This window comes from Tetrahymena thermophila, assembly GCF_000189635.1.
Source record: "Tetrahymena thermophila SB210 genomic scaffold scf_8254671, whole genome shotgun sequence".
Taxonomy (NCBI): domain Eukaryota; phylum Ciliophora; class Oligohymenophorea; order Hymenostomatida; family Tetrahymenidae; genus Tetrahymena; species Tetrahymena thermophila.
Window position 1 is genome coordinate 141,285 of NW_002476438.1, and position 19,167 is coordinate 160,451.

The following is a 19,167-nucleotide window of genomic DNA, read 5'->3' on the forward strand; positions in this document are numbered from 1 at the left end:
TGCTATGAAAAAATTATTTATAAGAATTTTTAATATATCTATCTGAAGGGATAGAAGAATCAAAATAGCATAAAATTATACAAATAAAATACAAAAAAGACTTAAATATTTTTAAATTAACTGGCTTTTTCTTAACAAAAAAATAAAAATAAAATTTTAGACAACTAGTTTATTTAAAATATTTTTTAGTTATTTTTCTATTCAGAATGAAGTTGGAAATAGGCCATTCAAATAATAAAACGTTACTACAAGATTAAATAATTTTTAAATTTCTAAACTGTATTTATCACGTTTTTTTTCCACAATTTTTCTATTTCCATATCAAATTTTGATTTTTTACACAAAAATAGAAATTAAGCATTTAAGAAGAGTTTTGATAGGAATAAAAGTAATTAAACACAATTTTTTTCCAATAATTTTCTGTGTCTTTAATTAAGTATTACATTTTATACACGAAAAATATAAATTAATATTTTTGTGAGGAGTTTTGAAAGAAATTAACACCATCAAGCACTCTTTTTTCCAAAAATATTTTGTTTCCTTAATTAAATATGAGATATTATACACAAAAATATACAAATTAAGCTTCTTAAGAAGAGTTTTGAAAAAAATTAGTGCTCATAACTACTCATTTCTCCACAAATTTTCTGCTTTCTTAATTAAATTTAGATTTTATACACAAAAAGATAAATTAAGCTTTTTAAGAAGATTTTGAAAAAATCAACGCCATTAACCACTTTTTATCAACAATTTTTCTGTTTAATTAATCAGATTTATATTAGATTTTATACATATAAAAATAAAAATTAAGCTTTTAAGCAAGAGTTTTGAAATTAATTAACTCAAAAGCTATTCTTTTTTCCACAAATTTTCTGTATCCTTAATTAAATTTAGATTTTATACACAAAAACATAAATTAAGTTTTTGAAGAAGAGTTTTGAAAGAAATAAACGCTTTAACCACTCTTTTTTTCGACTATTTTTCTGTTTAATCAATTATTAGAATTTATACACATAAATATATAAATTAAGCTTTTTAAGAAGATTTTGTAAGAAATCAACTCCATTAACCACTCTTTTTATCAACAGTTTTTCTGTTTACTTAATCAAATATGAGATTTTATACACATAAATATATAAATTAAGCTTTTTAAGAAGATTTTGAAAGAAATCAATGCCATTAACCACTCTTTTTATCAACAATTTTTTAGTTTACTTAATAAAATATTAGATTTTATACACATAAATAAAAAAATTTAAGCTTTTTAGGAAGAGTTATCAAAGTAATTAACTCAATAGCTACTCTTTTTTCCACAAATTTTCTGTATCCTTAATTAAATTTAGATTTTATACACAAAAATATAAATTAAGTAAGCTTTTTAAGAAGAGTTTTGAAAGAAATCAACACTTTTAATCATTCTTTTTTTCCACTATTATTCTGTTAAATCAATTATTAGATTTTATACAAATAGCTTTTTAAGAAGAGTTTTGAATGGAAATAGAAATTTTCATAGAAAAAAACTAGTTTGAACTAAATTATATATTTTTTTGCTTTCAATCAATTAATTTTTTGGTTTTTCAAAATAAAGAAACAAAGTTTACAATACAAAGCATTGATAAATAAATTATATGCACAAAAGCAGTTTTTTAAGATTTATGATAGAATTATTTCTTGAAACAGTTTAAAAATTAAAATGATTTTGTAATATTTAAAGATATGTAAAATAAAAATAATTTAAAATATTTAAATGTAAAATGAGTCAGATATGCTGATCTTGTGTTTGTGAAATGATTTCACTACTATATTAGATAGAATATTTTTAAGCTCATTATTATTATCGCTTAGTTAGAAAACAATATTTGATAAATATGCATTTAAAAAAAATAAAATAAATAAACACCAAAAACGAGGTGAAAAAAAGTAAACCCACAAAAAATTACACCATAATCAAACAAAAAAATTTAAGAAAAAAATACCTTAATTAACGAGCATTTTACAGTATATAATATGCATTTTAGTAAATATGTTTTTTTATTGTATTGTTTAATTAATTAACTTAATTTTACGATTATTATTTTGCTTAGAAACTGTTATAACTTCACCTTAATAGATTGATTATTAGAATTAAGTGGTAAAAATGGAATAATAAAACAAGATGATATTTAATAATTTAAAATTTAACCTTAAATACGAAATAAAAAATCTAAATAAATATTTAAATCGGTAATCAAATAATTGTTTTGAATAAAATATTTATTTTTTTTTGAAAAAAGTTTTTATTTATCTATTTTTTTGATGATTTTAAATATTGATTTTACAAGTTTGTTGTAATTATTTAATATCTTATTTAAATTTATTTTATTTTTTGATATTGTTTAAAAATAGTTTTTAAAACTTAAGTAAGTTTTAAAATTCAAACAAACAAAATAATATTATTTAACAAAAAAATTTAAGTAACCACATATTTGATATTTGACTGAAAATATACATTTATTAATATAAAATACTATGTTACATCAGTATTAATGAACTAAATTACACAAATTAATTTTTTTGTTATTTTTTATTTACTTTTTATCAATTATATTTTATAAAATAAAACCACCTCTAAATATGTATGTATAATTGTTTGCTTGGATATTTTTTTAAGATATTTTATGATTTGCTTTAATTAACTCTTTCTATCTGCTTTCATATGTTTGAAGAAAAAAAAATATATTAAAGCAAAATAATATTTATTTTATTTTGCCTTTCCTTCTTATTTACATTGTTTAGCTGCTTTTTTATATTTATATTCTCTTATACAGCTACTCTTTTGCTCTAATTGACTCAGTTTAAGTACTAAGAATTAATAGTGAGTAAAGTTAAAAAATGTTAAATTTTTTCTGGATCTTTTTTGAATTTAAAATATTATCCACTCTTATACTTATTCATTTATTTTAAGATAACTTGTATTCTGCATTTACCGTAATTCCTCTATACGATTGTATCAATCGCGTACAAGGAATAAATATTTTTAGGCAAAATTTAGAAAAAATGCTTAATTTTGATAAAAAGGTAGAATTTAAAAAATATTTTGAAGGATTTAATTTAATTTCTTTCTTGTCTTTTTGTTGCAAAATAAATTTCATGAAGTTATTTATTTGATACTCAATCAATATTACTTGAGTTTTAATTATTTTATATTTAATTTAAAAAATATTGTGTAATTAATTAATATTTTATTATTCCTTATCTTTTAAATTTTCTATTTATAATTTTATAATATTAAGAAATTGAAAGATATTTATATATGTTTTGAATAGCATTAGATATTTGATATTATATAATAAATATCTTCTTTAATTTTTTAACCTTAATAAATTTAAAAATATAAATCTAATGAATATCAAATCAATATGATATGAAATTGATATATTTTTATGAATTAGATTAAAAAATAGAATTAGAAGTCAATTAGTTAATATTTAAAGCAGTAATAATTCAAAAAATAAGGAATTCTTTTATTTGCATTATTAGGAATTATAAATATGTTAAAATATCTTAAATTTTATTTTAATTTACTATTATGAATAATTTATTATTCATAAGTGAAGGAAATATTTATTTAATTTTTGGCTTAATTTCTTTTTCTCAATAAATTTACAGATGATATTCAATTCTTACTCAAAACCCAATTGTTTTTTTAATCATTATTAATAATGTAATTTAATATTAATCTGTATAAAAGAATTTCTAAAAGATTAAGATATTTTTTAAAACTAGAAAGATTGCATACCAGTTTACAATAGTTTACTTCTAAATATTAGCTTTTTTAAATTTTCTTATCTATAACAAAAAACCATTTCATGCTTACTTTGATTTCAAATAAAGCAAAATTTATCCAACTATTTATAAAAAAATTTGAGCTAATTATAAAACATGTTTTTTTATTTAAAAGTATAGCCTAGTATAAAGTACATAATAAATAATAATATTAATTTAGTCTGAGGTTTATTAAACAATTTATAAATAAATAAAAAAAATAATTTATTCAATTTAAGTTATTTTACTTTTAAACAAAGTAAAAAAATCTTTGAATATAAATTTAAAATAATTGTTTTAAAGAATAAATAATAATCAATGGCTTATCATTCATTGCATTTAGTAAAATATAAATATTATACTTTATTTATATTTAGTAGTAAGCAATATGATTAAAATTTTCTTTTATAATAAAAGATTCTTTAATGTTAATGAGAATGATTCTGATAAATAAATTTTTAAAAATGTAAAAGTTGATCAATCAATTGCGAACTTAATTGGCAATAATTTGGAATAGATTATTTGATTCTAACTTTTGAAAAAAAGCTATTAATGAAAAAAAAATTGACATTAAAAAAATTATTTAAACAACAATTTTGAAATTTGGTTGATTGATAAATCAAAGAAACAAGTTAATATTTGTTAGATACTTTTATTATATCGATTAAGTCCTGTACATAATTTTTTTCTATCTAACAATAAGCAACTAAATAATAGTAAATTTTTAATGGATTTTGGCGACAACTAATAATAAGTTGATTTCAAAGAATTGTTTATATTATTTCTTGGTAATATTTAATGTTCATGATAATAAAAGAAAATTTATTAATTGTCTGTAAGGTTTTTAGAAGTATTTAATAAAATTTTATAACATTGATTATGATTGATTTCAAATAGAAAATTATAATTAATAAATACTTTCATTTAATATTTTATTTATTTTTTGGCTTGAAAATAGAGTTTAAACTGCTAAGACATAAAATATTTTCATAAGAATTTTATATTAATATTTTAATTTCTTTATACCATAATAAATATCTTTAATTAATATGAATAAATTATTCAATATAGCATTTTGAAGAGATTTTATTTACCTTACTCTTAATCTCTTAGTTACAATAAAAATAGTCTTAAATAAATGAATCTAAAATTTTATCAAAGATAAGAAAGGTATTTTTTTAGGTTATTTCTAAAAAAAGAAAGATAGAACAATAATTTTTTAGATTAATTTTGATGATTTTCAATGCATAATTTTGTGATGAAATTGAACAAAAATTTAAATTAATTCCAAAAAAAGATGACTATTTTAAGAAAATTATAAATTATATTTGAATAAAGACATAATTATTTAATTCATATGATGTCTAAATTGCTTTTTAACAAATAAAGTTTTATTTATTTCATTTATAGTTAAATTGTGATTATGAGTGATTTATTAAAATTTTGTAACTTTAAAACTATTCATTTTAATTTAGATTATTTACTAGGTGTGATAAATTATTTTAAATTATCTTGCTATTTTATTGTTTTTAAGAAAATATTAATTGACAATACAATTTTTTAATTAGACACATGATTAAAAATTGAGATTGTTTATTAAATAAACTGTGTGCATATATATGTGATTTAAAGAGTAAACTCTCTTTTCAAAGCATTTTTAATAAAAGAAATATTAATAAAGTAAAGTAAATACTGTCAATTGAATGCTTTGAATTTAATGTACTTAATGGTTGTTTTGATAAAATATTATTCTCATTTTAATACTTATTTCATTAATAGAAAGTATGAATTTCAATTTATTGCTTAACTAAAACTTTTTCATAATAATTGAAAAAAAATACTTCATTTAAAATTTCAAGCTTTAAAAAATTTTTGTTTAAAAAATTCTATCACTAGATTATTTTATAACTCGTAATATTATCCAGAAATTGAGCTATAAATTTATTTTGAATATTTGAGATATCAAAAAAAATTAGGTATGTGAATAGAAGGAATTTATTTTATTAAATAAAATTTAAAGCAAGTGAAAAAATATGGAAAATTTTTTAGTATTATTTATCGATCAAATTTCCAAATAAATATCTTTATTGTCTTTAATTTAATGTAAACATAAATTATCAGATATAGTGTTTTGATGGATATCAAATTTTTAATTTACAAGATAATTATACTCACAAATCAAATCAATAATTAATTCAATCGAACATAAAAATTTTTTGATTTTATGGTGAAAATTGTTTCCTTCTAACTATTTATAAATTTCGAAGAAAAGAATCATCTTTCATAATAATTTAAGTTGCTATCGTTGTATTCTTGCTTTTAAATAATATTAATTCATTCTTAAAAATTATATGATATATTTTTAACATTTTAAAAGCTAAAAACAGCGAAAAATTTAGTTTTTGGTATCTATTTGTTTTGATTTCTTCACCATTCATAGATTTAAATTTGCATCTTACTCTGCTAATTATTTGGTTATACTTAATAAAAATTAATAAATCATTCAAATTATTAATAGTGCTTCATCTGACTTACAAATTCATATTTTATAACATCAATTAAAAGTGTATAAAAGAATATTTATCAATTTATATTTCAATAATATCGACATTTATTGATTCAAGGTATTTTCAAAAACTATCAAAGGTTTTAAATAAATCTTGAGTTGACCAACTTAAACAACTTGTTTTTATTTTAAAAGCATAATTATGTTATAAAAAGATAATTTCATTCAAAAATACTAAGTTTTCCCACTCTATTCTTCTCCTCTCGATAAATAGATAAATAGAAGAAAAAAATTGGATTTTTATTTTGTTATAGAATGATTTAATTTAGATTACTAAAATTTTATGAAATCGCTCAGTTTTTCAACCAGCTTAAAACATAATAAAAAGGAAAAATCAGGTGGATCAACAAAAGCTTATTAATCTAATTATTATTAATATTCAGTTTATAATTAATTTTTACACAATATCTAAAATTCAAAATAACAAAATTAATGAAAACAAATATTCTATTGATTGCTTATACTATTTAGTTATTAATTGTAAGAGCTATTGATGTTTTACCAATTCAAATATCAAATGATGTCCTCTTTATAAAAGTAAATATAATATTAAGAATGCAATTATTTCTGCTGGCGCTTAAAATAAACTTTTTTAATTTAAAAGGAAACAAACTCTGTAATTTACCAAGCCTCAAGTGATTCTACTTACAGATATAGTATCCTTGATACCTAAGGAATTATTACAGCTACTTATTTATTAAATGGATTATAGAAAATTGACTTGAATACCAAATATTTCATCATAAATGTACTATTCTTTTAATTACAATCAATTATAAATACATTTTTATGCTTTAAAAAGAATTAGGTTTACTTGAATTATTTCTAGAGTTAATAATATCATACTATTGATTTAAATCTAATGACATCTGGTTAAACAGGGTATTTATAAACTCTTAAATATCCGAAGGCTGCTCAAGCATGTTCAACACCTGATATTTAAATCTAAGAAATAGTATAATAATATCTCTTTATAAATTTTTTCTACTAAAAATAATAAAGCTATGAGCAACATACATAAATTATATTTTATTAAATTCTTAAAAGGCAGGAGTTTACTATTACCTGTGTTTTGATTCATTTAATATATTTTTACTCTAAAGCTCAACTTTTTAAGGCTTATTTAGTACTCAAAAAGCTTATACCTCTTAAATAGGGATGAGGAATGAAAACACTCATATAATTCTAGATACCTAACTATTTACAAATGGAAATATCTATCAAATAAATATTTCATTTACTTAATCTACAAACATAGTATTAGTCAATGTAATTTCAAATAAATTCATTTCAATTAAAAAATTTTAATTTTAATAAAAACCATAAAACGCCAAGCAGATTTCTACCAAAAAAATTTATGTTAAATTTTTATATAAAATGATTAAATATTTTTATTGATTATAAACTAAATTTAATTGCAATTTTAATTATTAATTAATTCCTATTAATTTTAAGAAATTAAACAAATAAATCTTTAATAAAATATGAATAATTTTTTAGATGGAATATAACCTATATCTGATAGAAGATTACCTAACTTTAGTATAAACTACTAATTTAATATTTAAAGACGTTAATTCAGTAAAACTAAATGCTAGTGACATTAATAAACTTCTTATTTCTGATGTAATAAATTTTCCAAATGTAAAAAATTAACATTAATTAAACTTTTTCATAAATATAATATTTATTTTCAAATTTAAAAAAAATCCAATAGATCTCCATAATTGCAGCTTATGATTTCAAAAAAAAAATTTTCAGATATTTTAATGTGTAAAATTTATCAGAATTATAATCAACAGGAGTAACTTTGCCTTTTATTAATTACTAAACCTTTTTGTAATATGAGGTATTTATTTATCAACTTTATAAGATAAATATAATTTAGACATTTCATTTAAATAAAAACTAGAACACTATTTTCATTAGCACTTCATAATACACTTTAACATATATCTCTTCATCAAACTAAGTTAACATTGCTCAAAGTCCAAATACATCCTCAATCTCATACACACTACCTTACTATCATATTATTTACTATTCTTTTTCTTATGTAAGAATTTCTTTTAAACCTAAAAATAGCAAAGTTTATTTATTTAATATTAGTCCCTAACTTATTAGGTTAAATAAGGATCTACTGAATACTTAATAAATATTAACTAAGCCCTTAATTTTTGTGTTCCGGGTTGTTTAACATGTTAATCAATATCTGCCTGCGCTACTTGCTCATCTCCTCTATACTTAGATAATCAGTTTTAATGTGTTTCTACGTGCCCAAATTAATTTGTTCCAGATAATTCAAACATTTAATGCGTTTGTAGACCTAACAGTACATTATAAAAGTAAATTTTTATTAAGATTAAAAGATCTTCTAAATTCTGATTTAACTTATTCAAAATAAAATTAATTCCTTTTAAATATTTTTAGCTAAAGTTGCCCATGCAATGTAGCATATGTTGATATTAATGGAAATTGTATATCTTGCCCATAAAACTGTAACACATGTACCTCTTAAACAATTTGCTCTGTTTGCCAAACAGGGTATTTACTTGCAGCAGATGGTACTTGTGTTTCGAATTGCCCAGCTAGTTTTATCTAAGATTAAACTAATACAAAATGTGTTTGCCGTTTAAATAGCACTTTATCAAAGTAATTTTTACAAATAATTATAGCTTCTTTATTTTATTAAAGAATTTTTTTTATCAATCTTTAGCTTGCAATGCCCATGCAATAAAGGTTACTTAGATGTAAATGATAATTGTTAATAATGCCCATCAAACTGTGATATATGTACAAGCTTAACAACTTGTTCTCAGTGTACTTAAAATTATTATTTGACAGTATAAGGATTGTGTACTTCTGCTTGTCCTTCGACATTTATACCTGATTCTACTTCAACAAAATGTGTTTGTGACACAAACAGGACACTACAAAAGTAAATATTTTACTATCTATTATTTTTATGATAAAATAATATTTAATTTTAAAATAAATAATTATATTTTTATTATTTATTTATTAAATAAAGTAATTTATGTCCATGCAATTCTTCATACGTAGATATTAATGGTGTCTGTTAACCTTGTTCTTCTAATTGTATATAATGCACTTCATAAACATCATGCACAGCTTGCTAATAGAATTACTACTTAGCAACTGATATGACTTGTGTAGGAACATGTCCATTAACATTTGTAGTAAATGCAAACAAAACATAATGTGTATGTGATACAAATAGGACATTAACAAAGTAATAAATAATATAATTAAATTTATAATTTACTAAAATAATATCTTTAATACAAATTAAAAAGCAATAAATGTCCTTGTAGTAATGGTTTTATAGAAATTAGTGGTATTTGCTAATAATGTCCATAAAATTGTAATACTTGTTCATCTCAAACAAGTTGCACAGTTTGTTAGGCAGGATATTATTTAACTGTAGATGGTATATGTTAGCCATGCCCATAAAATTGTTAAAAATGCTCATCATAAACTACATGCTAAGTTTGCCAAGATGGATTTTATTAAACCATAAATTAAACTTGTGTTTCCTAATGTCCTAATAGTTTTATTGTTGATGTTTAAAAGAATAAATGTATCTGTGCTATTAATTAATCGCTATATAAGTAATTATCAATTCATATCTTAATTTACAAAAGGGGACTTAAATTTCTAAAAAATTTTTTTAACATAATTTTTTTTTTTTAACATCTAATTTAAAAAATTTTAAAGTTCCATGTTCTTTCACATCCATCCCTCTTCAACTTATATACATTTCTATAATTAAATATGTGAAAATAATTTTATATTTTATGAAAATAGCAACTAATGTATTACATGCTAGGATGGATGCATTAAATGTACTAGCCCATCTGATTGTTAGTAATACTCTAATTGTGGTTAATAGTTTAAATATGATTTCTCATCATAAAAATGCGTATAATGTTTATGGGATGTTTAAGCAAGAAGATGTGTAGATACTTGTACAAATAAATAACTTTATGATTCATAAAAATAGCTTTGCTAATAATGCTATTATTACAATGGAATATGCTAAAGTTCATGCCCTATTGGTTTTTATTCTGACAATAGTTTTTAATGTTAATAATGTAACTCATAATGTAAATCATGTAATGGGCCTAATAGTAATTAATGTACTAGCTGTAACTTTCCATTTTATTTATAGGATGACAGTACTTGTTCTATCTGCTAGTTAGGAGAGTTCTTAGATTAATAATAAACTATTTGTAAAAAATGTAATATCAGTTGCTTAACCTGTAATGGACCTAATTCAAACAACTGTTTATCCTGTGTACAAGATTAAATTCTATCAAAAGACAGTAATGAATGCTTGACTTAATCTTAAATTTAAAGCTAAGTCAAAAATAATTTAAAGATAAAATATTCTAATTGTAAGTTTTTAATTTTACTATCTTAAAAAATTAATAGATTAATTTTAATTTATAGGTGACCAAACAAACTTTGATTGCTCTTCTCTTTTTGCTGTATAAGAGCTTATTTAATAAATTTCTTCAGGCATTTTTATTGCTACAATAATCTCCCTCTTTTTATTTTTAATTTTTTCTAGCTCAAATGGACTATTAGGCTGGTACTGCATTTAGATATTTTAGCTGATAGGAAATTTAGCTTTCAATAAAAATATGAACATATTTTGGTTAAATATTGGATTTTTAAAGAATTTTCTTGCATATAATTTCTTGAATTTGGTTTCTAAAAATCCATTTTAAAATGATAATGATATCGAAATAGACTTTAACTTATATTAAATAGGCATATAAATTTAAGATTTCTACAAAAATTTTATACAAAATTGTTTTTATCATTTGATAGGATTAGTATTAATCCTTTTTTTAATGTTGAAAACTTATTTTTTGAAAAACCATTCTGGAATATTTAAGAGAGTAAATGAATATATAATATTTAATGGGCTTATTAGATATTTTATGATCATCTCTAATTTTATAATCCTTTGTATCTTCAATTCAATATAATAAGAAAATTATTTAGAAAAGGGAAACATTTATGTAATAGGTATTTTTGGCTTAATCTATTTATCACTTTACACCTTTATCGTAGTTTCTATTCTGATAGGTAGCTAAAATCTTAGCTAATCAATCAATGTTTCTTAATTAAATATACATTAAAATAAAAGAATTCGTTAATTCTTTTGGTGCTTTTTTGAAGTTAGAAAAATAGCTTGTATAGTAATAATTGTATTCTTTAATGAGTTTTAATTTAATGGAATAATTATTTCATTAATAAGCTCGCTATTTTTAATTTATTTAATAATTTCAAAACCAGCAGAGATAAAACAGTAATTAATATTTATCATTTTATCAGAGATTATATTGGTAGCGCTATTTATGATGTTTGAATTTATCTCTAATAGAAAATAGCTCAGTATAAATCCATAGATAGCCACATATTTAGCATTATGTAAATACAATTTTTTTAGATTTAATATTTATATTCTTATTTGAAATATTTAGGTTTTGTTATATCAGCCATAATTCTTAGCATAATGTTTATTATAGTATTCTGTTTAAACCTTTATTAATAATTGGAGAATTATTTTAAAAATAAAAAAATTTAAAAGATAAAAAAATTAAATTAACAACCAATTATACAATAATTCTAAATTTTTAATTCCTTTACTGATATTCAAACTGTTTTGTCCTCTTCTTTATAAAACAGTAAGATAAAATGGTCAAAATATCCTACTAAAAATAGATGAAAGCTAATAAAATAAAATATTTTATTGAAACTAAAAATTATAATAAAAATATAATTTATTTAATTAACAAAAAATAAAATTTAACAAATAATTAAAATATGAATGAATATAATTTGTAATAAATTAATAAAAATATTATATAAATTACATATTTATTATGAATAAATTATAATAAAAAGAATGTTACTTTCTTATAAAAAAAATTTTTATTTATTTTTTCTGAAAATGTATTCATTTTAATTATAGGGGGGGAAATTTTAAAATATATAATACTTAAATTCATTTTATTGGTTGATATTTAAAAAAAAAATCTAAATAAGTTTAACTATAAAATGATTTTATGTTTCCTATTAAAATAAATATTTATCTTAAAGGAGTTATTCACATCGTTTAAAAAATATTTTTTTTTAATTTAAGTAAGTTTTAAAATTCAAACAAACAAAATAATATAATTTACCATAAAAAGTAAAGTAATCACATATTTGATATCTGACTAAAAATATCCATTTATTTATATAAAATATGATATTACATTGGAATAGATGAACTAAATTACACAAATTAATTAATTAATTAAATATTTTTTTTGTTACTAATTATTTACTTTTATCGTGTATACTTAATAAAATAAAACAATATCTAAATATGCATGATTGCATGATTGCTTGCTAGGTAGGATATTGTTTTTATTAATCAAAAAATTATTTTAAATGTTAATTTTAATGGTAATTTCATTAATTTGATAAAGAGTAATGAAGCTTTAGATTTCAAAAAATAAGCTATAAAAAATTTTGATTGTAATTTATTTATCTTACAGTTTACTATTCTTTATGGAAATTTGAGTATTTAATAAAGAGAATATTATTATTAATTTGTTTCCAGTATATGAAAGAAAGTCATAACAATTACTTAGAATTATTAATAATCACCAATTTTCTTAATTAATTTAATCATCTTAAGATTGGGATAAACATATCTTACTCAGGTAATATTTTTCATATTTCATTATACCTATTATTTATATTTATAATATTGCTTTTTTGTAAAATAAACAAACAAATAGATAATTTTGTTTACTGATTTTTATGAATAATTTATATTTACAAAATATCTTTCATATTTACTTCTAATAAAAGTCAATAATACCTTCTTTTTTTTTAAATAATTGATTACCACAAAAATAAAATCATCATTCTTTGAAAGTATATAATTAATTAATTAAACTTGATTTTTTCATGTTTTTGATTCACGTTAATTACAATTTTCTTCTTATTTTTGTATCAAGTTATTTTTTTCAAAAATCATAATAAGTAAAAAATTAAAAACAACAACATACTTTTAAAAAAATCTGATTTTAAGAAAGAAAGAAGAAATATTTTTAGTAACAATAATCAAAACATTAAAAAACAATATTTTATTAGAATGTATAAATCCTTCTTATTAATAAACATTTTTTGCTTCTTCTCTTTCTGCTAAGATAAACTACCAATTCAAGCATTGAGTAATGTTTACTTCATTCAAGTAAAACGTATTTGTTGCTGTCTATTACTTATTTAAATGTACTTAAATAATCATAAGGAAACCAACGCAATCGTTTACAAAGCTTACCCTGATAAAAGGTGGAGATATAGTACCATGGATCAAAACGGAAATATAAGTTAAACCTATTAAATAATTGGCATGGAGGATTTATCTCAATCTTATTATATACTCGAAAATGTAAATACACTATTTTATTATTGATCATTTATCTTATTTAATTTTAAAATTAGCAATTGCTCTATTTTTTTACAGATTAAGCTTCTGAGTATTAACTTATTGATTTGAATCTCTTAACAAGTAATAAATAAGGTTATTATTCAAGTTAAATATTTTAACATTCTAAGCGCTATTGTTATTATCCAATGATAAGAAAATATGTAACTTTATTTAACATTCAAATATTTTCTCTTTTAAAAAACTTATTTCTTTTTTAATAAGGGGCCTCTATACTATTTTTTATGTCTTGACTATTATGGATTTTTTTGTCTCTAAGATTCTTCAATTTAATAATTGAAAACTTCATAAAACTATATTAAATTGTAACCAGTTTATTATTAATAAACTTATTTTTTGCTTGATGGTTATATAGTCTATAAAAATATTTTCTACACTACTCCTGAATCAGCAGATTATATTTTAATTGATGTAAATTTTGCTTAATTTTTTTTTGTTAGTCTAATAGTTTTATATTAAATTAATATATACTTAAGCTACTTTTTCTACTATTTTTAAATGTAATTTTTCATTTAATATCTTAATTTATATTTTTTATTATTATAATTAGTAAACCTTTGATATATTTCTATAAGATAAAAAGCTTTGTAAAGCAAGGATGAATGGTTAAACATTTAATTGCTCTAAAACCTATTACTTTGGAGTAATTTATTATTATTCCTCAATTATATTATCTAAAGTCTTTGATGCAAATGGGGTAAGTTTATATTTTATTTAAAACTTCAATTTAAGATTATTATTAAAAACTATTTAGATAAATTTAATATTTGTATTTGATTACAACTATGATAAATATGTATTTTTTGATGCATCATCTTTAGAAGTTATTAAAACAAATAGCGACTCATTAAAATAAACTAATAATCCTAAAGATATTATTTAGTATTTAGTAATTTCTTATTATAAATCAATTAATTTATTTTAAATAAAAAATAATTACAAAATAGAATTATGTTTTTATTTAAGGATATATCTACTAAGTTACTTATAATCCTTCACTTTCATAAGTTGATATTAAATAAATATCTTCTCCTTCTGATTACAATAACTACTAGACTGTGAATTATCCTTTTAAAAATTTTTAACTAGTAAATAATTTTATTTTATTTTAATTTAAAAATAAATTGATTTCTACTTTCAAAAGGGAGAAACTATATTATTGATGAAAAACAATGAATTTTGGATTTTAAACATTAAGTCTCTTTTCCCTAGTAATACTTCGAAATGCCCCTAGAATTGTTATTCTTGCTAACCTTCAACCACAAACTTATGCTTATATTGTAATGAAGGATATGATTTAATTGACAATGGCTAATGCCAGTAAAGAACTTGTATTTAAAACTGTAACTAATGTAAGGATTCATAGACTTGTTAGCTCTGTAAAGTAGGTTATCTACTTTAATTTAATAATACTTGCAGTGAAAAGTGCCCTATATCAGCCTAAATTGATAAAAATAATTCAAAATGTATATGCGACCAAAATGCCAATCTTATTAGTGGATAGTGCTAATGCTACACATAGTACTATATGAATATAAATTAATGCAAATAATGTATTCCTAATTGTGATAAATGTATCGATTAAACAAAATGTACCTCTTGCTCATTAGGTTTTTATTTATACGAAGACGGATCCTGTAATTTTTGTAATACTTAAGGAGGATATTTTATTAGGTAAAAATATTTTTCTTTTCAATACTCTTTTACTTTTTAAGCATTTTGTTTCTAATTTAATTAAAAAATAGATCAATCAATATTGTTTAAGTTTTATAAAATTATCGAAAAAAATAATTTATTTATTAATTTAAAATATATAAATAAATAAAGTGATAATATGTGTCTACCCTGCTAGAAAAATTGCTTGATTTGTTCTGATAAAAACACTTGCACTCAGTTTATCTAATGTGGAGCTTAGTTTACTTATGATACTATTTAACAAAAATGTGTTTAATGTTTATGGGATACTCAAAAAAATTAATGCGTTGATAAATGTAAAAATAACCAATTTAATGACAAAATAAAGATGACTTGTAGTTAATGTTATTTTTAAAATGATGTTTGTATTCAATAATGCCCTTAAGGATATTATGCAGATCTTAATTTTCAATGCTAGATGTGCCATAAATCATGCATGGCTTGCAATGGACCAAATTAAAATTAATGTTTAAGATGTTAAAAGTAATACTTTTTATTAGATGATCAGACTTGCTAAATTTGCTAATATTAACATTTCTTAGATTCAGTATCTAATGAATGCCATAAATGCCATAACAGCTGCAAAAGTTGTACTGGCCCTTTACCTAATAACTGCTTGTCATGTAACATTAATTTTATCTTCTACTAGAACACTAGTGAGTGTTTAACAGAAACATAAATTTAAAACTTGGAGATATAGAAACAAAAATTAATCTATGCGAATTGTAATATTCTCATTTTATTTATTTTTATAGTAATAACTAAATAAATTATTAATAAATAAATAGGTGATTTAATTTAAAGCGATTGCTCCAGTCTTTCTAATCTATCTGACTTTATTTAAAAATTATTTTTAGGGTTATTTATATTGACTTAAATTTTAATATTTACATACTTTTGTTTATCATCATCGAATTTATTAGGATGGTATTATATACAAATTGTTTAGCTGATTGGTAACTTGGCTTTTAATAAAAATATGAATTTATTATGGTTAAATATAGGATTTCTCAAAAATGTACAGTCATATAATCTATTTAATCTAATTACCTATAATCCATTCTAGAACTAATTAGATATTTTGATAAATTTTAATAAATTTAGTTTAGGCATTGCAATTTCTGATTTCTACAAAAACTTTATTTAAAATAGTTTTTACCAGTTGGCTGGATTAGTTATGATATTTCTTTTTATTCTATTGAGCTACATACTAAAAAACTAGATAAAATTAATAAATAGAATGCATAATTATTTAGTAATTAATTCAATTATAAGATACTTTATGATAACATCAAATATACTCTTGCTTTCTTCTTTCAGTATCATAAATCAAAAAAGTTTTACAGAGACATTCAATCTTTGTCTTTTAGCTTTATTCGGATCTATTTACTTTTTAATTCAAATGTATTGCTTAATTTAGATAATAACCAAACCTACTCTTGAAGAAAACATTTTTGTACTGCAAATAGATTTACAAAAATTTTAAAAATGTTAATCACTATTTTGGATTGTATTTGAACTAAGAAAAATAATTTGCACTCTAACAATTATTTTTTTGAGTGAATTCTAATTTAGCGGAGTGGTGATGGCTTCTGCAAGTTTATTTTACTTACTCTTTATAATTTTTTTTAAGCCAGTTCAAAATAAAAGCTATGAATTTGCTATCATATTTACTGAAATTTTTTGCATTGCGCTATTCAGTATATTTAATATTATCTCTAATAGAAGCTAATTCAACATAAGTCCTTCTATCGCTACTTACTGTACAATATGTAATATTTTATTTATAAAATTTTTAATATAAAATAATTTTTTAAATTTTAAAAATAGGCTTTGTTGTTTTAGTTTTAGTTTTAAAGATCTTATTTATATTGCTATTTTGCAAAGAAATATATATCTCTATAAAAAATTATTTTACAAATCGAAATCTCAAGAGCATAGAATCATTATAGAACAGTTAATTATAAATTTAATAATTTTAGATTTTTAATTCTATTACAGATATTGAAAAAATTCTATCTGCATAATTAAATAATTCTAAAATAAATTGGTAAAAGTAAGTAAGAAATAAAAAATGATAATTCTTTAGATTACCATTCTCATTTAATTAAAATAAGATAAGAAAGCTCAATTAGAGACAATACAATAAATATCTTTTTAATCAAATAAATATCATCCATGAGTTATCTTTACTTAAATACTAAAAATAACCAATAAATTAAATAAAATAAAAAAGTTTATTAGTTTATTGATTTATTTAATTTGTCAATATACTTAAATTAAAAACATTTTAAATTTATCAATAAAAATTTTATATAAAAATTGTATTTCTTTGACAACTGATTAGCTTTTAATTAAAATGAAAAAATAATAATAAATCAAAAATATAAAATAATAAATATCACTCTAGAATGAGTGATTAATAAGAAAGATTAATTAGACCAACAAGTTAGCATTTATTCTATATCTAAATTAAATAGTATCTTTTTTATTTTAAAGACTTTGAACCTTAAATATAAAGCTTTATAAATTATTTTACACCTCTATATTTGAATTATAAGAATAAAATTATTTAACTATTAGATAATTTATGTAATTTATTTTTCTTAAGCTTATTTTCATCTTAAAGAGTTTTTAATAATTTTTAATTTCTATTGAGCTTATGGAAGATATTAAAGAAAAAATAATTGTATATTAACTAGTTTAGCTTTTTAAATAATTGCTATAAAAAATATAGGAAATTGGTCTAGTTATACTTAATAAACTGAAGATTTAATTAAAGAAATAAATTAACTTGATAATACATTTTAAAAGAATAATTATTTAAAAAAGTTATATTTTTAATATTTTAATATTAAAATAATTCAAAAAAAAAGTTAATATTTAAACAATATAAATTTTATCGAATAATATCTTAAATATTTTATTAATTTATTTAAAAATAAATAATACTCTGAAGGGTGTGTATGAACAGAATTTTAAATAAAATCTGTAAGCGTTTTTCACAAAAAAATACTATTTCAATAAATTTTAGTAAAAGACAAAAATTAGCCACAATTAATTACAAAGTATGATCGAAAAATTTCAAACAATTTTTATTCTCAAAATATAAAGTAGTTTTAAAGATTGAATTGTATAAATAATTTAAATGCCAAAATGAAGTTTTAAACTATTTGATGCATTTTGATAATAAATTTTAAAATGAAATTAAAAAATAGAGCACAATTCGAAAACTATTACAATGCTAATAGACATATTTTATTACAAAATATTTATTTGATTGTATTTAATTTTTTTTATTTCAATTTCTTTACTATCTCATTTAATATCAATTTTCCTCCAAAATCTATCACCCGCATTTAAAGTGTATTCTAATTAATAATATCAAATATGTAATTCCCAAATAATTTACAACTTAATGAATGAATGAATGATATTTTAGAAATAGAACCATCCTTGATTCGTAATAAATTGTAAATAAATTTTCTTTAATTATCTTCATTATAATTGTGACTAATTATAATTAATTAATCGTAATAAATCTAATATGCCCATTTATTTTTTA

The 19,167-nt window shown here is 20.0% G+C and overlaps 2 protein-coding genes across 2 annotated transcripts; both read left to right on the forward strand. All coding sequences in view use genetic code 6, as the record gives it.

Moving 5' to 3' along the window:
- Window positions 1–6,802: 6,802 nt before the first annotated feature.
- TTHERM_00424520 (transmembrane protein, putative) lies at window positions 6,803–11,877 on the forward strand (the record flags this gene model as incomplete). The annotated part of the gene is made up of 14 exons (XM_001013729.2): window positions 6,803–6,907; window positions 6,975–7,118; window positions 7,173–7,325; window positions 7,418–7,639; window positions 7,871–8,014; window positions 8,088–8,219; window positions 8,283–8,426; window positions 8,480–8,715; window positions 8,801–9,022; window positions 9,087–9,308; window positions 9,402–9,623; window positions 9,688–10,002; window positions 10,199–10,788; window positions 10,844–11,877. 14 exons carry the CDS (start codon window positions 6,803–6,805, stop codon window positions 11,875–11,877), a joined length of 3,885 nt encoding a protein of 1,294 aa, XP_001013729.2.
- A 1,811-nt stretch (window positions 11,878–13,688) lies between these two features.
- On the forward strand, window positions 13,689–17,680 carry TTHERM_00424530 (transmembrane protein, putative; the record flags this gene model as incomplete). Its single annotated transcript, XM_001013730.2, has 10 exons — window positions 13,689–13,850; window positions 13,904–14,050; window positions 14,112–14,318; window positions 14,458–14,604; window positions 14,662–14,796; window positions 14,855–14,995; window positions 15,052–15,581; window positions 15,735–16,327; window positions 16,391–17,374; window positions 17,433–17,680. 10 exons carry the CDS (start codon window positions 13,689–13,691, stop codon window positions 17,678–17,680), a joined length of 3,294 nt encoding a protein of 1,097 aa, XP_001013730.2.
- Between the last annotated feature and the right edge of the window lie 1,487 nt (window positions 17,681–19,167).